General features: G+C 41.0%; 1 protein-coding gene across 3 annotated transcripts in view; it reads left to right on the plus strand.

Annotated features, from left to right (window-relative positions):
* CACUL1 (CDK2 associated cullin domain 1) overlaps window positions 1–17,069 on the plus strand; it is a 93,852-nt gene extending 76,783 nt beyond the window's left edge. For 2 of the 3 annotated variants that reach the window (XM_073354238.1, XM_073354239.1), the window contains 3 exons: window positions 4,920–5,058; window positions 10,513–10,556; window positions 11,659–15,287. In XM_073354238.1, coding sequence (XP_073210339.1) covers window positions 4,920–5,058; window positions 10,513–10,556; window positions 11,659–11,699 — 224 coding nt within the window. In that variant the 3' untranslated portion in view covers window positions 11,700–15,287. Of the gene's footprint in view, window positions 1–4,919; window positions 5,059–10,512; window positions 10,557–11,658; window positions 15,288–16,862 lie in introns of those variants that run through there. The other variant, XR_012160069.1, reaches the window with a different exon arrangement.
* Window positions 17,070–22,665: the final 5,596 nt, after the last annotated feature.

The following is a 22,665-nucleotide window of genomic DNA, read 5'->3' on the forward strand; positions in this document are numbered from 1 at the left end:
CATATGTGCAGGCAGCTGGAGCAGCCTCACCTGCCTCAGAGGTCTCAGCCATAGTCAGACACCCCTATTCTCACCACCGAGGTATTGGTGCAGCACATGGGAAACTGAGGCACACACAGTATTCATGCAAAACAGTAAAACTCACATAGGCTGAACAGTAAGACTCACATCCATCATAACAAGGGAAAATCCCCACTTCATCACAGTCATGTCCACAAAAATTAGATTTTAAAAAATGATAAATTTGAGGTTCTTTTTATTTGCATTCTGGTGTTTGAGCTTTTGAGTTTAACATTTTCAATCCCGTCTTCACAATCTTGAGGGATAGAAAAATGAAAGCTGAGATTGTCCTGTAATTGCATGACTCCAGAAGTGTAGGCTTTAAGAAAAACACCAAACAGCACAAGACTTGCAATAAAATCATGAGTTGGCAGCACTATAATTATAACGTTGAATATCTCTTATTCTAAATTCTCAAGTCATATACCCGGTGAGCTGCATACCTATTAACTTTGAGTAGAAGTGCATAGTTGTCTGAGTAATCCTGCTGGATGCTTCATAAGTAAGCATTCAGAGACAGTTGTAATGTTTAGAGTGAGATAGTTAGAGTTCACAGTGTCCACTTAGCCAATCTGTGAACAATGCTTATGCTATGGAAGAGAACAGAATCTTTGGTTAGCAATTAAGGATATGCATTTCCACGATATGCATCTGAGGAAGTGAGCTGTAGCTCACGAAAGCTTATGCTCTAATAAATTGGTTAGTCTCTAAGGTGCCACAAGTCCTCCTTTTCTTTTTGCGAATACAGACTAACACGGCTGTTACTCTGAAACCAATTAAGGAAAGAATATTGAGTTTGTGGTATACAACACATCAAATTCTTAAGCTCAATCTGTCAAACATTCACCTTGTCATGGCTTTAGTCAATAGCAACATAGTAAAATTAATTGAAAAGATGAAGATAAGGATACTAGATGAAGATAAGGATACTATATGAATGCTGTTCTAGCTGGACTGGAAGTGCTCTAAGTTTGTACCAAGAATAATTCCTCTGTATTGAAAGATGTTCCTTAGTAGAGTCAGTCCTTGGTGATTTAGATTCTACCGTGTTCAGAAGAGCAGGCCCCTGGGAGGCTGTGAGACTGCCCCAAAGGTGAGAAGCTGTTCCAGTTGTACACGATTGTTGATGCCACTCAGTCTCCACTGCTGGCACTGGAAATACAAAGGAAGGGAATATGAGCTTCAAGAGCTATCTCTTCTCCACGCTCTATCTCCAAATGGTTCTCTGAGACTAGGCGATTGACAGAGTAATAGGAGAGGCTGGCAAAGGGAGGAGAAGAAGAGTAGTGCGATTGGAGAAACTTGCCATGCACTTAAGTACTCTGATCTGGGCTGAAGTCAGGGAGCAAAATGTGTCCAGCACCTAAGTTCCCTGTAAGCTGTGCAGCAGCCTGTTTAGCGCTATGCATGTGCTTAGGGAACCCGCCCGGCCAGGTCCTGCCAGGGGAGGGGCGGCCCAAACCCAGCCCCGGCTTGGACCTGCTGTGGCCGAGGCACCCCGCCCCTAGCCCAGACCTGCCAGGGAAGGGGTGCCTATCCCGTGGCCCCAGCCCTGAAGCTGCTGTGTGGAGAGAGGCTCATCTCCCACCCCAGCCCAGGTGCTGTTGCGGGGAGAGAGAGCTGGGGAGTCCATTCTCTCCATACCGAAGCCCTGGAGCACCCTCTGCACCCCAAACTCCTCATCCACAGCTCCACCCCAGAGCCCACACCCCAGCCGGAGCCCTCAGCCCCTCCCCTCCCCCCACACACACCCCAAGCCTCTGCTCCAGCCCTGAGCCCCTCATCCGTGGCCCCAGCCCAGAACCCGCCGGCCCCAGCCCAGAACCCGCCTCACCCAGCTGAAGCCCTCACACCCCTGCACCCCAACCTTCTGCCTCAGCACTGAGCCCCCTCCCACACTCCGAATGCCTCGGCCCCACCACATGAATTTTGTTAAATGCACCAATATGAAGGTGATGCGTCACACATCACCTCCATATTGGTGCACATAACAAAATTCATTCCATAGATTTGTGGGGAAAAATTAGAGGGAACACTGTCCAGTAGCTCTCCTTAAGCAGCTCAATCTGCTTCTTTTTCCTTCTCTCTTCTCTACCTACTCTAGCATGCCTTTTCTGGAGGAACACAGAGACACTAGTAGACTCCTCTCCAGATCTCCCGCAGCAAAATTTGTTCTGATTAATGTTGGGGATGGGGAGGGTAAAGGGTAGAGAAAGGAAGCCACATAGTGGAAGGAAGGAGACAGAAGAAGGAAAGAGAATAGGGGTTGGGAAAGAGAGGAAGAAGGAGAACTGAAGGATGACACTAAACTGGGAGGAGTGGTAGATATGCTGGAGGGGAGGGATAGGATACAGAAGGACCTAGACCAATTGGAAGATTGGGCCAAAAGGAATCTGATGAGGTTCAATAAGGATAAGTGCAGGGTCCTGCACTTAGGACGGAAGAACCCAATGCACAGCTACAGACTAGGGACCGAATGGCTAGGCAGCAGTTCTGCGGAAAAGGACCTAGGGGTGACAGTGGACGAGAAGCTGGATATGAGTCAGCAGTGTGCCCTTGTTGCCAAGAAGGCCAATGGCATTTTGTGATGTATAAGTAGGGGCATAGCGAGCAGATCGAGGGACGTGATCGTTCCCCTCTATTCGACATTGGTGAGGCCTCATCTGGAGTACTGTGTCCAGTTTTGGGCCCCACACTTCAAGAAGGATGTGGATAAATTGGAGAGAGTCCAGCGAAGGGCAACAAAAATGATTAGGGGACTGGAACACATGAGTTATGAGGAGAGGCTGAGGGAGCTGGGATTGTTTAGCCTGCAGAAGAGAAGAATGAGGGGGGATTTGATAGCTGCTTTCAACTACCTGAAAGGGGGTTCCAAAGAGGATGGCTCTAGACTGTTCTCAATGGTAGCAGATGACAGAACGAGGAGTAATGGTCTCAAGTTGCAGTGGGGGAGGTTTAGATTGGATATTAGGAAAAACTTTTTCACTAAGAGGGTGGTGAAACACTGGAATGCGTTACCTAGGGAGGTGGTAGAATCTCCTTCCTTAGAGGTTTTTAAGGTCAGGCTTGACAAAGCCCTGGCTGGGATGATTTAACTGGGAATTGGTCCTGCTTTGAGCAGGGGGTTGGACTAGATGACCTTCTGGGGTCCCTTCCAACCCTGATATTCTATGAAAGAGGTGACCATATGAATGAGCAACATTCACAGACAAAAGAGATGAGGGGGTGAAAAAAAATAACAAAATGAAAATGGCAGGGGTGGGGGCAGGGAAGAGAGGATGGAGAAAAACAGGTCAGATGCAGTGACCAGCCACGGCATGGGGTTGAGGTAACCCAGACTTGAAGGTCTTGAAGATGGGGGGTGGGGGGGTAAATGTGGGTTTAATCCTTTGTTCTAAGAAAATATGTAGACATTTACACAGTGCATTTGGCTGCTGTCCATAACTTTCCTTCATTGGTAAAGAATGTGTAAGATACTGATCTCTCTGACTCACGTCACCATTAGAGGATTTATTGTTTATAGGTTTAAACACTTTTTATTTCACATGGTCAGTGTCAATGGCAATGGCACAGAAGAGCTTGTCAACAGTATTTAATGTTAAGAAATTAGCTTGGGCTAACTTGTCCAATGCTGATAGTTTAATGGGATATTTGTGTGTACTCATTAAATGGCACAGTACCTTTAACTTACTGTGTAATGTGCAAGGTGGTATTGCTTTGTGTATAAATTATCAGTGAACCTTACTACAGTGATGAAGGTATTGGTTTATGCACTGGTGTTCATGTGTAAGGCCATGTCTACGCTAGGAACATGGTGTATTTTTAACACATTAGCTAAGGCATGTTCAGTAGTCAGGTAAACCCTATGAGGGAGCCAAGGGTTTACCTTAACCAATGAGTACAACTTGCCTTGTCTACACTAGAATTGCAACAGTTGTTAGCAAACATTCTCTTCTTCTCCAAGCAAGCTCAGCTATAGATACTTGCACTGTTACTCTGTGGTACCTCTCTGTTTCTCCATGTTTCTAAGGCAGTTGCTATATGCTACATTATCTTTGCTTTGTCACTTCTGAGAGTCTATGGAATCAGTCTGGAGGCATGGTTGCTTCAGTGAAGAGACCCTGTCTGTGGAGCTGCCTCCTGGAGGATGTATACCATTCTGACTTTGTATGCAGTGTAGTTGTTTAAAAGCTTGTCTCTTTCACTACCAGAAGCTGGTCCAATAAGACATTACCTTATCCACCTTGTCATTGGGTATCTGGCTGGTGAATCTTGCCCATATGCTCAGGGTTTAGCCTTCCTCTGTAGCATGGGGCACGGGTCACTTGCTGGAGGATTCTGTGCTCCTTGAAGTCTTTAAACCACGATTTGAGGACTTCAGTAGCTCAGACATAGGTGAGAGGTTTTTCGCAGGAGTGGGTGGGTGAGATTCTGTGGCCTGCGTTGTGCAGGAGGTCGGACTGGATGATCATAATGGTCCCTTCTGACCTTAATATCTATGAATCTATTCTGACTTAATAGCATTTTACACCCTCTTGCTCTGGTGTAAAGGATTACAGAAGGTACAGGGCAATGAAGTATAAGATTCGTACTGTTTACAGCAGTAAGTGTCTATCGTGCCATTGGCTCTTGATGGAGAAGCACTGACTCTTGGGCCAAAAATGTGTGAGACTTTAAGAATATCTAGTCTTTTAATTCAAGCTATTTAAACAATTTGTATTATTTTTTTAAAAACCTTCAGTCCTTCCTCAAAATAATCATTGCTAATTCTTAAAGAAAAAATTACCGCTCATAAGGTTTTTTTTTTTTTTCTATTCTGCATGTTTCATCATTTTTTTTATTTTTCCCTTTTCACACAGAGTGGGTTCAGATGGCACCAGCTTTGTTTTCTAAATTCATCCCAAACATTCTCCCCCCTGCTGTGGAATCTGAGCTTCAGGAATATGCTGCTCAAGACCAGAAACTTCAAAGAGAGCTTATGCAGAATGGATTTACCAGGTAATAATTATTAGCCTTCAATGGCAGTTGCACACACTAGACAGCACTGATACTACTAAAATGCATATACTTAAAAAAACCCCATAAAAATGTAAATATTGTATTCAATAGAATATTAAATATTATTCTAAAGACTTGAACCAGAATGTTCAAATCTGGGTATTTAGGCACCTAAATCCATATTTAAGCACCTAACAATGTGGCCTGAGTTTTCAGACGTTCCGAGCACCCACAAATTCCATTGAAAGCAATAAGAAGTAATAGGTGATCAGCAGCTCTCAAATACTTTCCGATAAAATTGAGATGTTTCTGATTATTTTTATACCCTCGTGGTATTTTGATTTATTTATTAGTGGGTGGTCATCTTCACTGTCAGTTCCCATTCAGCATTGTCCTTTGAACATAGCTTTTCCCTAAAGTAGTAAAAGGACACCATCAGTTTGAATTTTTGTTAGTTTTTAAAAATGCGCTGGGGTCTGCTGTGCTCCTCTTCTCCTCCCACTCCAGTCCGTGCTCTCACATCTTACCGGCCGATTGTCTTTCAGTGAACTTGGCAGGCTGCAGCACGTGACTGCCACTGCTGCCTCTCCTGACCCCCTCTGCAGGAGCCAGAAACGCTAAGGTTAGGCTGAGGAAGTTAGCAAGCCCAGATCCTTTCAGAGGAGCATCTCTCCAGAGTAGAGCAGCTAGTGCATGAGGCAGGAAGTGAAAGTGACCCTCAACAAAGCATTGAAACTGATAATACACAAAGTACTATCAAATGCACAAAGTAAACAAACTGAGTAAAAGAGAATTTTATTTTTCTCTAAATGTTAATTATCCTAATCTTAGTGGCTGCTTATAGCAATAGTGCATATACAATATTCTCACAGAAATGGGAATTTATAGATAGTCTTTCTTAAGGCCTTCAGTTTTCACTTAGATCAATATTATAATTATAATATTTCAGTTGATGATCAGTATTTCTGAGAAGCACATTCTTTTATCTCCTAACTAGAATAACATCATGTGTTGTATGTTGGCTGTCAGGAGACCTAGAACTGTGTTCTCTCCAATCATAAAGAATACACATAAAACAAAAGGTCAGGTCGGTCTTAACACATTGGTGTTGACCTTCAGATCGCCTTGTGATCTGTAGCTGAGCACGTCTGAGCTCCTTTGAAATATCCCCCAAGTGAGAGTTCCAGTTACTAAAGTAGAAAAGTTATTAGTAAATATTCTGCTGTTCAAAGCACCAGTGCTAAGGAATAATCATCTGCCTATCTTTTGACACAAAACCAGCACTCTGTATTTAATACTGGCTTCTATCAATGGGCAGCATCCTGGTGTTAAGATTAATGGGAGTAAGATCGGGTAATATTTTAAGTATTTCTTATGTGCCATTGCCTTGGTATTTAAGTGGTAATTTGAAGACTCGCATGTTTTCTACTGTGCTTGTATATATTGAATAGCCTAAGAAAAGGAGAGGGTGTTTATACTAACTTGGAAATTTAGTCAAGCCTTTTAAATTTTGACACACTCCATTTCAAAGACCATAGATAGAGCAGAATGTATTGAAGTTGTTTTTGAGAAAAATTGAAGTTATTAAAAGAAACCCCCTATTGGTCTCTTGAATTACAGTTTGTTCTCAGTTATGGGGTTGTTCTTTGGGAGTGGAGAAGCAGAGGGGAGATTGATATTGATCTTAGCAAAAGTTCTCGCTGCATTAAAACCCTCATTAAGAATGTGTGGTTTTAAAAAAAAAAAAAAAAAAAAAGAAAGATTAGAAAAGACTTTAAGGGCATTTAGCCACAAGATGACTTGAGATTTCTAAAGCATCATTTTTATCAGTAAACATATTTGAAATGATACAATTACATCTAATCACTTAAACCTGGAAATCTGATTATGAAATATGTCTATTTTTAATTGAGAAGTTAAACTATATTTCCTCAGAGACAATTCGTAAGCAAGCCTTGAGCTGAGCTTTTTAAACACTGGCAATATTCCAAGTGCTAATAAATTTGACCTGAAAGATCTTTTTCCATGATGCCATAGGTCAATAATTAATGATTCATAGTTTTATCGTAAAAGGTTTAACTCTTCCCATCGAACTATACTGACAGCACTTTGAGTGCAAGGAAAAACTGTGAAAACGTGTGTCCTGGTAGATAGCTATTTCAGCATCGTTTCTGACATCACCACTGCAACGCAGAGCCTTATTTAAAAACCTACATAAAAATTATTCAGATAAGCCAACCTTTCTTCTTATCTTATTGATTATTCATGTAAATCTGTGTTCCCAGAAAACTCTATATTTATTTTGTCAGAACAATTTGATAATTCTAGAGTGTATATTCAGTCTTGACTGCAGCAGTCTCTCTCTTTCTCTTTGATCCCCCAAATTGTCACTTTCCAATCCCCTCCAAAAAATGCTGCAAATTTCACCTCTTCTCACCATGCCACTCTCCTCTTCCTATCCCTTCACTGGCTTCATCTCACCTTCCACATCAAATTTTAACTTCTTGTCTATGTTTTCAAGTCTCTTTTCTGTTCTACCCTACCTTCTCTCTTATTTTCTTCTCCTTTTTGCTCTTCCCAAGATTTTTTTTTGCTCTTCCCAACGTTCTCTCATTGTTCTGCTTTTTTTCCCTATGCTGCTCCTTTTCCTGGAATCTTTGCCTAGGGTGTGGACTGTAACCTCCATAGCCCTGATCCTTCACTGGGATTTACATGGGTGCAAGAAAATACCTTTATCTGTTTGTAAAGGACTTAAAAAATAATTTGTGGGGCCCTTGGGCTTTAATATCTTTGTCTTAGTTTTGTATCTGCATATGTGATGTTGGATAACAATTCTTGGGTACGTCTGTCCCGATGTTTTCTGTGAAATAAAAAAAAACGTACTTTGCTATCTACCAAATGCTACCTGTGCCGGGTGAGGGGGGACGACAACAATTCTTTGAATAAGGAATACCCACTATTTGGGTTTAGTCTTTGAAGGTGTTTATAGGATAACTCTAATATAATGTAACTGATTTTATTCTGTAAATATCAATATGCTATATGGAAAAAAGAAGGTAAGGTCTGATTTGGGCATTTGGAATAAACATATCTAATATGCATGTTGTGCTTGAAAGAGCAGTATTAGAATATACTATATATGCTTAGATATTGTTCTGATGGCAAGCATTGGGGTTAATTTACAAAAAAAAAATAAAAAAATTCTTCTTTCCATTTTTAGCATTTAAAAGAGCCCATCACTGGCTCTGAGTGCCCTAGCAGTAATTTAAATTCACTTTACTTAAAAATGATTGACAATAATACTAATGTTACTCAACAGTATATTACTAGTCCAAAGATATAAAAATAAAGGCCTCCAGTTTTACCATCTACATATAATCATTACCTTCCTAAGTGCTTGAGAGAGGCTTTGCAATATATGACTGGAAAGTTCCCCAATCTATACGCTAGCAGACTAGTGCGGGGGGGAAGTATGTTCAAGAGTTAAGGGGCCCTTGTGGGGAACAACCTACCCTCCATCTAGTATGGACCCCACAGCAAGTGCTTTGAACCACCAGGGGTCCTTGAAACATAGTTTGTCAATTTCTGTTTTGTACAAAAATAAATAATTGCCTGTTCCTAATGTTACTGACCACTGTAGCCCAGTTCCAATTCACGTTGTCTCTATACATTACCTTTGGTAATGGTTGTTATTTGGCATGGGAATAACCAGGGTCTTCTGCTGCCAAGTTTTGATGTTCTACAGTGCTTAAATAGAGCCAAGCATTGATGGCTGGTTCCTTTGAAGAGCAGTATTTGTGTCTGCCTGCAAACAGGCTAACTAACTTGTTCTTTCTCTCACAGTTCTGTGACCTCATAGGAGTATAGAGGCAAGAGGTCATACAGAAAGGGGGATGGTAGAACCTAGAACAAAAAAAGTGGATGATCCTCAAGAACTCTTTTGTGCAGCCTTTGGTCAAATGCACTATGAGAAACCACACACACTCAGAACTATATACTAAATTAAAAAAATCAAGTTGTATTAGGCTTTTATACTGAGAACTATAGGCTTTTATTCAATTAGCAATTGAAGCTGCAAAGTTCCATATTAGTTCCTCTCTAATTTAATTGTATATATGGCTTGCTTATGTAATTGACATTCATGCTGATGAAACAGTTGTTTTGCTAAATTAATTCTAGAGTTGCTAAAAATCAGCTGAGTCAAAAGAATGTACACTGGGATGGAGATAATTTCCTGCAATTAGACTAAGATTCTGGTGTGCTGTTTAGTACTTAAAATTACAGATTAACTCATTTATTAAATATAGATTAAAAAGCCATCAATTTTAGCAGCCTGATATATAAATGATGAAGTCAAAACAACATTCCTATTTCCCAAATGAGACTTTCTGTACAAGCAGCAGATTGTTGACATCTTCACTGCTCCACATATCACACCAAAATTAACCACAAGGAGACTGAACATTGAAGAACTAATTACATGACTGGCACCCCTCTAGAAAGTTTTCAGCAGTGATAATCAAATGACTAGTGCAACTGAAGGTGGTGGGGAAGTTACCTAATCACTCCGTGGTGATTTTTGCATTAATGACCTTAAACAAAGTGCACACCACAGGCCACTCTCAAAGAGGATGGATTTATTAAAGTGGTTCACTACTTCCTGTTGTGTCACATGAACGCTTGATCTGGATTGCCTGCTAGCAGAGAAGTGAGAGATTCTGGCTAGCATGAAGAAAATAAATAACATTGAGACATCTCTCTTGCCTCATAGTCAGCTATTGCCATCTAGCTTCAAATAAAACTACAAAGCAGCTCAGTTTTCTGTACATACTAGTCAAGAAAGTCAAAGGGGTGAAGAAATCCTAACCCTTTTGAAGTGAATGAGAGTTTTGCTGTTGACTGCAGTGGAGCCAGGATTTCACCCAGAATTCTTTTAAAAAAAAAAAAATCCTCTGTTTAGAGGAATAGTATTTGGATTTAGTGGATCAGAAGAATAAGAAGATTTCGGCTACTGCTAAATCTAAAAATCTTTCAGATCTTCTAAAATAGCTTTATAAAACTGGTATAAGGAGTTTGTTTTAAGACAAATTGCTCAGCTATAGTCTGGTCTCAACTCATACATTAAATAGTTTCATTTAAATCCAGAGGGTGAGCTTTTTATTTATCATAAGAATTATTTTTAAAATCAATTTTAAAGAAAAGGATAGAGTAACTAAACTATATAATTGTCTGATTGCACTTTTTATTGTATGTGTATTGATTCTGCTGTGGTTTTTTCCCCAATCATATATTTCGACTGTTGTTGTCATTAGCATATTTGCATACTGTTTAATTTCTACTAAATGTCCCAGTATTTCTTTTACAAATTAAATATGATGACTTTGCTGTCATAGGTTTCCACACTGTTTTTTTGTTTGGTTCAATGACCATTCTTTTCTCCCCATTCTTTCCCAGAGGTGACCAGTCACGCAAGAGAGCTGGAGAAGAGTTAACTTATAGTAAGTAAGAATCCGCTATTGTTCATTGTTTAGTTTAAAAAAAAATAAAAAGAATAAAACTGTCTTTGATCTTCTGTGCTAGTTGGGTTATGGGTCTTTCAACCAGCAGGTGGAGACCATATCATTTTCTATGTATATAAAGGTGTAACTCTTCAGCAGGGGGAGGAATGATTCTTTTCCGAGTGGACTGCTTGAATACAGAGAAAAGGGTGGGTCTCTGAGGTCTGGGAGTGATCAGAACCTGCACTCCAATGTGTTGCTGTCTTCCACGTAACCACTGCTAATAGGACCAACTCTAACAAGGCCCCCAGTGTTGCCTCTGAGACAACAAGGTGTCCATGCAACTGTGGAGATGGGGGGCCAGATTCTCCACACAGTTACAGCCCTTTGCACCATTAAGCCCATGTAAAGAGGCCATAATTTGGCCAAAAAAATGACCAGCAGACAACTCTCTCTATTTATGCAAGTGTACCAGATCTGGGCCCTGTACCTGAGTTTCCCACCTTATTCCCTCCCCTGTATAAGGGATATATGAAAGGAAGGAGGGAGGAAATTGGAGCTCTGCTACAATTCTTTGCTGGCTACCCTATCCCAGAGGTACAAATTAGAGCTGCCCAACAGCTTGCTCTAACTTGTCAGGGCTGGAGCTGGTCAGCTGAATCAGGGATTGATAACTAGGTCTTTGGTGCCCTCACCTCAGTAGAGCTTTGGCACAGGAGAGAATCTAGTCCCATATCTTTTATGGTGAGATTTAAAAGCAAGGTCCTGATCACTTGACACTAAACATCCCCTGGATCTTTTGGTAACTATTAGTAGCATCAGCTCTCATTGAATTTTGACTGCATTCTCTCTACCCAATTTCTTCCAATAATATCAGTGGAATATGTCCTTCTTAATTTCCTTCTCTAGACTGATATGGAGCATTGCTCTGTGCTGCCATTCTTCTAGACAGAAGGGTGGTAGATGAAATGACTAAAGAGCTGGCGTATCAGATTCAGTTTGTACACAGTGCTTTAGGATCTGTCAGGATGAAAGGCGCTACAGAAGTGTAAGTTATTATAAGGATTTCTGATTAACCATGTCTCTTTTATGTATATTTCAGATGGCTCGTCAGCATGTGCAAGCTCCAGAGGGTACAGATAGTGAACATACCGGATGTGCTTTTATTCCTAGCCAGAACGACACTGGAGGAGCACAGATAATATCCAGCGCCTCAGCTGGGGTCTGCTGATATTCAGGAGCTCTGTCGCAAGCTATACCTGGAAGAGCAGTTTGGACTTTCTTCGTTATGTAATAAAATGTCAGTTGCTGCTACACTTGGGATAACTTTGAAAGACATGATGCTTCGGTTTGGTCTCTCAGCAAGTTCCTACTCTCTGATTCCGTGAGGAATGCGCCTTGAAAACCAGATAATTTCTAAGTGAAAATTGGCAGCCAAAATCAGCAGCTTCCTCCAAAAATGTTAAAATGGAAGAATCTTTTTTGCACTCTTGTTTTTTATTATGGACATTCTTTAAACTAATTAACACATCAGTGTATTAGTTTTAAAACTTCAAGGTATTTTCTGAAGCTTTTACTTAAATAATAAGAATAAAGATTTGTTACTTTGCAGTATTTATTATTCAGTACAAAGTGACAGCAGCTTTAAGAGTTGGTCCCTTCTAAATATAATTCTGACAATGAGGTTTTTGATTCCGAATTTGTTTCTTCCATTGGTTTTTTCCTTAATGTTTTTTTACTCTGTGCCTTCAGCTTGTGCACTTGGCAACTTTACAGACCATATTTGGTGAATGCAAAATGGGTTCTTAAGGGAAAGCTTGTGATGTTGTGAACAAATATGCTGCAAAGTCACAAGGTTCTCCTGCATTACTAGAATATGAATTTAGAAAGGAAGAAAACTTTTAACCTGACAGTGTCACTTATAGTGACTTGGCCTCCTTCCCACTTTTTGTTTTTCCTGTGTTTATTTAGTATTAATGCTGGGACCAATTCTTGTAGAAACATCCCTATGCCCCCTCCCTTTTCTGGTGACTTTGGTGGCCTCCATAGTAATTACAATAGATGAATGTGAACTCCAAAATGAATGCAATGCCATGTATTGTGTTGTGTGTTATTTTGGAAAGTTAGCTGAGAGTTGGATTATGAGCAAGATTCTCCAGTCTGTTGAATTATGCTATGGGCCACTCTGGCAGCAATGAGCAGACTTAAACCTGCCTTAGTTGGTCAGTGGATGACAGCACCCATGCAGGGCTGCCGGAGTGGCTCTCCCAGTGCTCCTCCTGGCTACCAGCATAGGGCGTGTGACTGGTGAAGAGGGATATGGCCCTGCAACCAAACAGCCAGAGTGTAAGATACACAGCATCGTTCAGGATCAGGGAGATACCATGTGTGCATATGTGCATGCATGCACCCTTCTAGACTTGTGCCAAGCTCAATTGGGCTGGTCCAGTAAATCTGGACCTGTAGTCTTAATTGTAATGGTTAGGAGATGAATTTCAGTTAGCAGTATGGGTAATCGAATCCAGTTAATTTAAAAAGGGAGAGAAATGTACTTGAAAAAGTAGCTTTGATTCCAGATTCCTTTTATCATCTTTAGTTAAGAAGGAAAAAACAAACAAACTAGTAATATCAAAAACCTTTCTGAGCTGAGGCACAAGTGTATCCACACTTCTGCCACACACAACTGTCCTACCTTTAGAGAAATTCTCTTAAGCTTGCATGAGTGGTCTATAGATTTCAGGAAGAAGCAAAATATACATGTGGCAGTGACAGAGAGTTCTTTTCCTTCCAACTTTGCTTTGTAAACAGACTCTATTCCCTTCATGTTTAAATTTACAGTGTCATAGATTCCAAGGCCAGAGGGGACTGTTGTGATCATCTAGTCTGACCTCCTGTATAAGACAGGCCATAGAACTTCCCCAAAATAATTCCCAGAGCATAGCTTTTAGAAAAACATCCAATCTTGATTTAAAAATTCAGAGATGGAGAATCCACCATGACCCTTGGTAAATTGTCCCAATACTTAGTTTCACTGTTAAAAATTTACTACTTATTTCCAGTCTGAATTTGTCTAGCTTCAACTTTCAGCCATTGGATGGTGGTGTACCTTTCTCTGCAAGATGAAAGAGCCCATATTTGTTCCCCATGTAGATACTCAGACTATAATCAAGTCATCCCTTGATCTTCCCTTTGTTAAGCTAAATAGTTATATCATTGTAAGGCATGTTTTCTAATCCTTTAATCGTTCCCGTGGCTCTTCTCTGAACCCCCTCCAATTTATCTATGTCCTTGAATTGCGGGCACCATAGCTGGACACAGTATTCCAGCAGCGGTCACAGCAGCGCCAAATACAAAGGTAAAATAACCTTTCTAGTTCTACTTGAGATTTATGCGTTCCAGGGTTTCATTAGCTCTTTTGGCCACAGTGTCACACTGGGAGCTCATGTTCAGCTGATTATCCACCATGACCCCCAAATCTTTTTCAGAATCACTGTTTCTCAGGATAGTCTCCCATCATGTAAGTATAGCCTACATGTTTACATTTAGCCATATTAAAACACACATTGTTTGCTTGCTCCCAGTTTACCAAGAGATCCAGATTACTCTGAATCAGTGATCAAAACCAAACCATCAAGGATAGGGTTTTCAAAAGCACTCAGCATTTGGTGTATCTCTGCTTCGACTGAAGTCAATAGGAGTTTTATCGTTGGAAGCAGAATTAGGCCAATGTTGATTGCTTTTGTAAATCCTACCTTGAATGAACACAGTGGAGAAAGTAACAAATGCTGATAGAGAATGGCTACTGATTTTAATTTTGCCACATTCCAAAATTTTATCAAAAACAGTTTAAAAAAAAATCAAATTTCAAAATTAAAACCATTTGACAGTGTCCTTAGTTGTACATTTACTCTGTATACGGTGACAGAAAATATTCTTGAATTAAGAATATACACATCAACTAGTTGATATACTACATCAGTTCCATTCTAGTTCATATGATAGTATGCAAGCTCTCAGCTTTATCATGCTGTTAAGGTTTTGCTCTTCTTTTTTTTTTTTTTTACAAAGGGTTTACTGATCTACAGTTTGTAAATAACTTGTAGGACTTAGGCCTCATATTTGAGGCAATGATTTTAATTTACTCCTTTATTGTTGCATTACACTTAGGACACAGACTTTTGAAACAATAATTCTATAAGAAGGTAAAATAAAACATTCCTCTTAGTGTGGACAATATTATATGCACTATAACAGTACTTGAATGCTTTTCACCGTGTGGCGTTCTCATTTGGCCAGCGGACATGAGAACTCTCCTTGTAAAGCATTGTATTATGTTGTAAATTGGCATTAAAATTTCTGTATGTTTTGGCATTATTAACCTAATGCTGAAGTATTGTTTATCTTGTCTTCTAGGGTTTTATCATTGTGAGCTGAGCATGAAATGGAGTATAGCATAATATGCTAAATTATTTTGTTTCTTTGTAAACTTGAATTTTACTTACAGTAAAACTAACTCAGCCAATTTGAGCATTGATACTGTAAAACCATGACTACAAGGCAGCATGGTCCTAGCTACACTAGTAACTCTAACCAAATAACTTTGTGGTAAATTTGCATCTGTTGCTTACCATGAGACTAAACAGTAAATTTGGTTATACATTGGGTGTCCTCTTCTATGTCTAAGTTCTCTAGGCAAACTTGCTATATTAAAGTATTTTTAGATGAATTTCATTTCTTGCTTCTGAAAGTTGAAATATTTATCTTACTTCTTTTGTGTTTGTAGGAAGTTCTTGACTAAACAATGTTTAGGGCAGTTTTCGACACAGAAATAGTCTGTGGTTCTGTATATGGCCCAGATTGTGCAGGTGCTGAGCACTCAACTCCTGTATAGACTTTGGACCTCACTCAACATCTTATGTAGACATTGTGAAAATGTAATGCAGCTAAATGGAAAAGGTGCAGAGAAGGGCAATGAAAACAATTAGGAGGATGGAACAGCTTCCATACCACGAGAAAGAGAAAAGACTGGAACTATTCAGTTTAGAAAAGAGATGACTTTGGGGAGTATGATAGAGTTTATAAAATCATGGTGTGGAGAAAGGGACTATAAGAAGCAGCAGGCTTGCAACAAACAAAAGGAAGTACTTCACACAACGCACAGTCAACCTGTGGGCCTCATTTCCAGGGATGTTGCGAAGGCCAAAAGTATAACTGGATTCAAACAACAATTTAAGTTCTTGGAGGACAGGTCCATCAATGGCTATTAGCCAAGATGGTCAGGGATACAACTCCAGTTTCTAGGTGTCCCAAAACCTCCAATTGCCAGAAGTTGGGAGTGGGCAATGGGGTGGATCACTCATGACAGCCCTGGTATGTTCATTCCTTCTGAAGCATCTGGCACTAGTCCCTGTCAGAGACAGGATACTGGGCTACATGGATCATTAGTCTGACTCAGTATGGTTGTTCTTATGTAAATATTTGGGTCTTTCTCTCTGGGATAATTACTGGCCAGAAATACAGTCTGCCAGATTCATCCTTCAGTGGAGTCAACCAGGGTGCATTTAGCCCAGTATTTCCTTTTCACACACCAAATAGAAGGCCCAGTTTTACAAGGTGCGGAATGCCTCCATCTCCTTTTAACTTGACCAGGCATGATTCTTCATCATCTTTCATGTTGAGAACTCCCTGACCCCAAAACAAATATTTACTTCCGAATGATTGAAAAATGATTCTCATGTATTCTGTGAAATTTTTCTTTGGAAAGAATAGGTTTTATAGGACTGACCTAACTTAAGTACTTGCAAGTGCACCCCTCTCTTCAGGTCTGACTGACTTGTGCTTGGTGTAGACTGCAGTAAGGAGAAAGATAAACAGCTTTACATCACCTTTGCACTCCCCCAGTGCTTGGGGCTGGTTCAGCCCCCAGTGCAAGTTGTAGCCGTCTCAGGGTTGTTCAGATTTCCCAGCAGTGGCTCCCCAGAGTCCATAGGTTGTCCTGGAGCGCTGTGTTTTCCCTCCAACATCCTCCTGGCATGTTCCTTACACCAGGGGCTTGTGAGGATAACGGTATATTTGTCTTCACTGACACTATGCCACCTGGGCATTGCCTTATGCTAGGGGAGGGTGCCCTGTTGGTCACATAGGCCAGGTTTAAGACTGCTTTTACCCACTGGAATAGTGTGAAAACAGTCTTATTGGAGCTGAGGATCTGGCCCATTCTGTCAGTGTTTTTTGTAGGTGTGGCTCTGTTGCTGTGTCACTGGGTTTCTTTGTCGGTGTTTGATTCAAGTCTGTTGTCTTCTTTAGCTGCTGAGAGGGAACGGCTTCTCCTGAGCTGTATCCCCCGCCCTTCCAACCTCTGCTTTCTCAATGCTGCAAGAGAGAAGATAGTGTTGTGTCTCCTCTGAAAACTCATGGTATTTTTTTTCTACTATACCAGGCAATGAGGAAGGATTAAATTGATCTTGTCCAGATTTGAATTCATAGTTTGAGGGAATCTAGAAATTTCATAGTTGATGTAAAAAGAAAAAAGAGTACTAGTGGCACCTTAGAGATTAACCAATTTATTTGAGCATAAGCTTTTGTGATGCATCCGATGAAGTGAGCTGTAGCTCACGAAAGCTTATGCTCAAATAAATTGGTTAGTCTCTAAGGTGCCACTAGTACTCTCTTTTTGCGAATACAGACTAACACGGCTGCTACTCTGAAACATAGCTGATGTGTAAACCATTGAGCCATCCCTCCTGGCTCTTCTTCCATCCATCTTTGGAATCCTGGTGGCTAACCCCCTGGTTCTGAGCTCCTGCTAAAGGATTTTAATTAGCATAACATTGGAAATGTTGAATCCTGTAATGATGGGATAAAAATGGTGGCAGCTACTTCCTCTCTAGTATTGTTTTGAACTTGTTGCTTGTAGACACAGATTATGTAATTTAGGTGAGGTGACTTGTGGGGGAATTTTGCCAGAAGTTCCTCCAATCTCTGTTAACAGACAAATGGTAATTTAATTGATAACATTGCAATCTCTCTCTGCATGCTATCAACAGGAGAGCTGCTGTTTGCACAAAGGGAACAACTCAAAATTGAAATGCACCAAATATTTAGTTGGCGTTATCTGAGTTGAGGACTTAGTGATGTGGGCTGCACAAGGGAGTAAGGAGGAATAAGAACCTCCCTTAACCCCCTGCTTCTGCCACCAGGCCTTGGATCTGGCCACACAGGAGTAAATAGAAATGCTGTGTGCCTGTTTACGACAGACCTGGAGCAGGTGAGAAAGGAAGGATGGGGAACAGGTGGACACTTGGTTTCAACCCTCCACCCCCACCCCTGACACACACTCACTGGCCAAAGTGAGGAAGAAGCAGAAGAGGGATTATGACTCGGGGGTATCTCTGAGGCACAGTGCTTTCCAGAGCTTCCCTACAGGGTTGGGGGTACAGTGTACACATCATCCCTTGCTCAGGTTTGTGCCTAAGGGCACAATCTAGCCCTTAGTAGCTGTTATTTAATGGTATTGTCCATGCTGTACATCTGAGGTCTGGTGAAGTTTGGAGGACCTATGTGTGTGGGGGTCCTATACACCACTCCGTTCTAAATGGCTACCCAGACACTCCTTGTGAAAAATGGTTCTGCCCGAGTTCCTTGTTATACTTCCCTAATCCTTTAACGCTGTTGTTTAGCTTTTGAACCCTTCCCTCATGCGAACACATTTCTCTCAAATCTCCTTTCAGACACCTTCAGTCATTTCAAAGCTGCCTCTCTTCCCAGCAAGAATAAGCTGAAGTCTTTCCTCATAATTTACAATCACTCTATCTGGTAACACTGAGCCGCATCATGCCCGGTGCAATCCTCTCTCGGTGACATGATGGCCAGCACTGAACACAGTACTCTAGTTAGAGTTAAGAAATTAATTTATTTCTTGGGATTACTCTGGGCTCATCCCTATAGAATCTCTGCCCCTTATAGTGTCTGTATAACTGTAACACCTTTATTTTCTTCTCTTCCCCTGCTAATAAGTTGTCGTCCCCCCCACCCGCTCCCCCTCAATGTTCTGGAGGATTGTTCTATTTAGCACATTTGGGCACTTTCCTCTCTGCTGCGCAGGAGGGAGCAAAAACACTGAAATTCAGCAGAAAAAGGAGTAGACAGGAAATGCAGCCACGCAACACGGCTCTCTCCTTAGATTTCTTCTATGCCTATAATGCAGAGTATATGGGCAGCTGGAGGGAGCAGTTGCCCTGAATGGCATAATCTTCTCTGACCTAAAAAGTGACTGGCTGCCCTGAACCAGCCATGCCCTCAGTATTCTGAGAGAGGAGCTAGATGGTACGTAGGAGGTTGGTTTTGCTTTTCTGGAGCTCGATCCTGCTCCATGTAAAGTCAATAGCACCAATTCCATTGACTTCAGTGGTGCAGCATCTAGCCAGCGACTGGAGATCCCCAAGGTTTGGGTATTGTGTTCCTGTGGATAGCCATCCAATGGGAACATTTGTAGGCCCTGCCTGTACTTCCTACCCTGCTTTGCTAAGGGGAGCTTGAGGTAGAACTTGCAAGGCATGACCTCTCTTCCTGTGCAGGAAGAGGAGGATGTGTGTTTTTTGGGTCCTTCTTCAGGACTAACTTGATTTATGTTGAGTCTCCACTGAAATGCATTTCCCATCTGCTGCGTGTGCAATCCAGCTCCTTTTAGAAACTGTCTGTATTGTTCCTCCACTATCTTTGCCTCTGCACACCTGAAGATACTGTTTAATTCTTTTGTCTGAATCACATGGGTAAGTATAGGAGGTGAATGTGTGTTTAATTAACATTTTGAGATGTCTCTTAGCCCTTTTATTGTTGCAGTTGCTATTATGGGGGACCAGTGCTCTTATGCTGGCAGCTTTCCAGTCTCCTGGAATCTGTCTCACTTAAGATTTCATAATCCTGCTTATTAATTTCCTTTAAAACATAAGAATCTACAATTTCTGGTGCTTAAACTATTTATAATGTACACAATCTTATAGTATTTGTTCACTCAATTACAGCTCTTCAGAGAGCTTTCTAAGAATCAGAGAAGCAACTGCAAAGCACACAGCTTGCTACTTCATGGCCACTGAGAGTTACAGGGAATATTGTGTTGAACACACGCAGTTATATTTATGATGACCTCTACATTGAAAATGCATTCACCACAGATTTCTGTGCTCGGTGTACCTATTAATTAGTTTTATGCGGTAGGGGTGGTCGAGGGAACATTAAGCACAAAAAATAAGTTAGAGCTTTATTAATATTATTTTCCTAAATTATTTTCTATTTGTGTTACAGTGGTGCCTAAGGGCACAGCCATAGTTTGGGGCCTACTTGTGACTGACACTGTATAAACCCATAAGAGATGGTCCCCGCCCTGAAAAGCTTCCAATCTAAAATAGCCAAAGACTGGAAAAGAATCAGAGGAAACAGAGGCAATTTACCTAAGATCACACAACAAGCCTGCAGCCAACTTGGGAATAGAACCCCAGTCTCCTGACTGTCACTCAAGTTTCCTACCTGTGCAGCCATGTGAGTCGACATTTTCAAAGGGGACTAGTGATTTTTGGGTGCTCAATCTGAGACAACATGAAGGGCCTGACTTTCAAAGAATAGGTGCTCAGCTGTTTCTGAGAAGCAGACCCCTTTAAGATGTGTCAAATTTGGTACCTGAAAACAGCCTTCAAACTACTAGTCACTCTGGAAACCTACACCCTCGTTACTCTAGTTCTAATGTATTAACTGCAGCATCTAGGGATCAATGAAGAGACTCCAGAATTCACCATTGTGACATCACAAGCAGCATGAATGGTAATGAGAATTGCTGTTTGTCATGTCACACTCTGGGATATTGTTAGTGAACCAAGAAATACTAGGATTATTTCCCAAGAGAAAACAAAGTGAACGAGTTACTTTTTGTGCTCACATGTGCTGAATGCTTAGTTAGTGAGGGAGCCAAGAAATTTGTGCTTCTCAGTTTTCTGCTTGTTCTTTAAGTAGGAAGTAATTATCCTTTGAACTGTAATCTGGCAGTAGTAGTGTGGGAAGAGGTGGGTTGAGAGCTCTCCTTCACTACTCTGTCTCTTGCTAGTTTGCTGCCAACAAAACCAACTCCCCTTCAATCACAATTATAATTCAAGACCCAATCAAAACCAAGTAGACTGAGTTTAGGCAGAATTAAACTGCCATAATTCAGCTTTTATATCTGTGACCATTGCTTCAGAATTCTTCTTTCATACAAAATAAATGTTGAAATAATTATTGAATTAGCCCTCTACCATATTTTTTGTCTGAGTTGATTTTAACCTATTTAATTTCTTAACATCTGATCTTTCAAAAGAAATCTTTATTCTGGCTGTCTAACCCTGAGGTTTGTGCAATACTGAAGAAGCTACTGTCCTGCTAATCTGTGATGGGCAGCTAGACTGTGCCCTGGCCTCACTTAACTGAGTAGGGAAGCAAGGCCTCCCTGCTTGCCAGTCTCTTACTTGATTAAATCTACTTGGTTCTGGTTTAGAGGAGTAAAATCCTTGCTGTACAGATGTTCCCTGCTTTGGGGAATGGAATGTGAGTGCTGGCTCAGGCATGGAGGGGAAGAAGTAAACTGCATCCTCTAAGGAAGGAATTATGCGTCAGACACCCTTGTGAGTCCCCATGCCCTCAGTACTACTTTTGGGCTGGTGCATTTACACCCCAGTCCTTACTCAGGGCAATGCCCACAGGGATGGTCAAGCCCCAACTAATGAGCTAACCTACGGCAGATTATTTTTCATGAGCTGGGGGAAAGATGAAAATCTCAAAGCAGAGAGGTGGTGACCTGGGTCAAAGCCATATGCAAAATTCTACATCAACACTGATATTTTAGTCACAGCTACAGCATGAAATTCAGAAGATTAGATCCCCACAGTGGCAAGGTCTCCCTTGTACATACAATAATGGTCTGTTTGTAATTAACCTGACCATGCAATGTATAGACAGTAATACAAATTGCAGATAAAATGTGACGTTTAAACCTAAATCATGAATATCTGTTTACACCAATTTTACAGGGGTGGGGAATCAGTATTAAAATTCAGCTTAAAATGTAATTATAAAAAATGAGTGGTATCTGCTTACTATTAGGTGACTTACAGATGCACACATTTCACCAGTTTAATCATTTTCTAAATTGATTTAAACTGCTGCAAGTCACTGGTGTGGGCATTTTTAAACTGGTTTAAAAGTAATGTTGATTTTTACGCTTAATTTATCACCACAAATTACTTTTTACAGCGGTAACTCCTTGTTGAAACGAACTCCGCTATGTATTTCTACAGCAATACGTGATTTATTTCAAACCCCACAGCTACCTCCCCTGATCATGGTGAAACTCACTAACTGAATAAAAAAAATGCCCTGACCACCAGTAAAAATTATTTTGTCACCCTTTTCTTCCCCCCTGCCCCGCCCATCTCGATATGCAAAATAAAACAGACCTGATCTGCTGTTAGTTGGGACTGTTAGGACTAACTCATCTCTATTGTCACAGCAGTGCGCTATGGACCATGGAATCATTTTTAATTTTTTTTTTTAAGCGAAAGTTGTTCTCCTAAACAGGTAACAAGATAAATTCCGAGGAATAACTGGCTAACAGTTCAGTTCTTTACTATCATGAAGAACTAATTCATAATTTAAAACCAAAGAAGGGCACATTAATATGCCAATTCATGATGAGATTTGATGTTTAAGGAGCACTCCTTCCTGGGGGTGAACTTGTCACTGACTGAATCCTGAGTGTGGCTAATGCTGTTGTAAATGTATGCTCTGATCAGCCACGATTTCCACATTCTCCCCCTCAAGGAGCTGGTAGAATAGGAGCAGAGCCCCCAAGCATGGCAGGAAACTGAAGCAAAAGCTTTCCTGCTTGGGTGCCAAATCGTAGGCTCCTAGTTACTGTTCTAAATAAGTGACCTTAGTCTCAGAAGTACTGAGCACGCATACAGATTCCACTGACTTCATGTGCCTAGGCCAGCATTTTCATGGGCTAGTGGCTAATGCTGAAGTTGGACTATCCCTCAATGGGCTACCTGGACCTGGGTCCAGAGGTAGTAAGTGAGTGCTTACA

Source organism: Lepidochelys kempii, chromosome 7 (genome assembly GCF_965140265.1).
Source record: "Lepidochelys kempii isolate rLepKem1 chromosome 7, rLepKem1.hap2, whole genome shotgun sequence".
In the NCBI taxonomy this organism is placed as follows: domain Eukaryota; kingdom Metazoa; phylum Chordata; order Testudines; family Cheloniidae; genus Lepidochelys; species Lepidochelys kempii.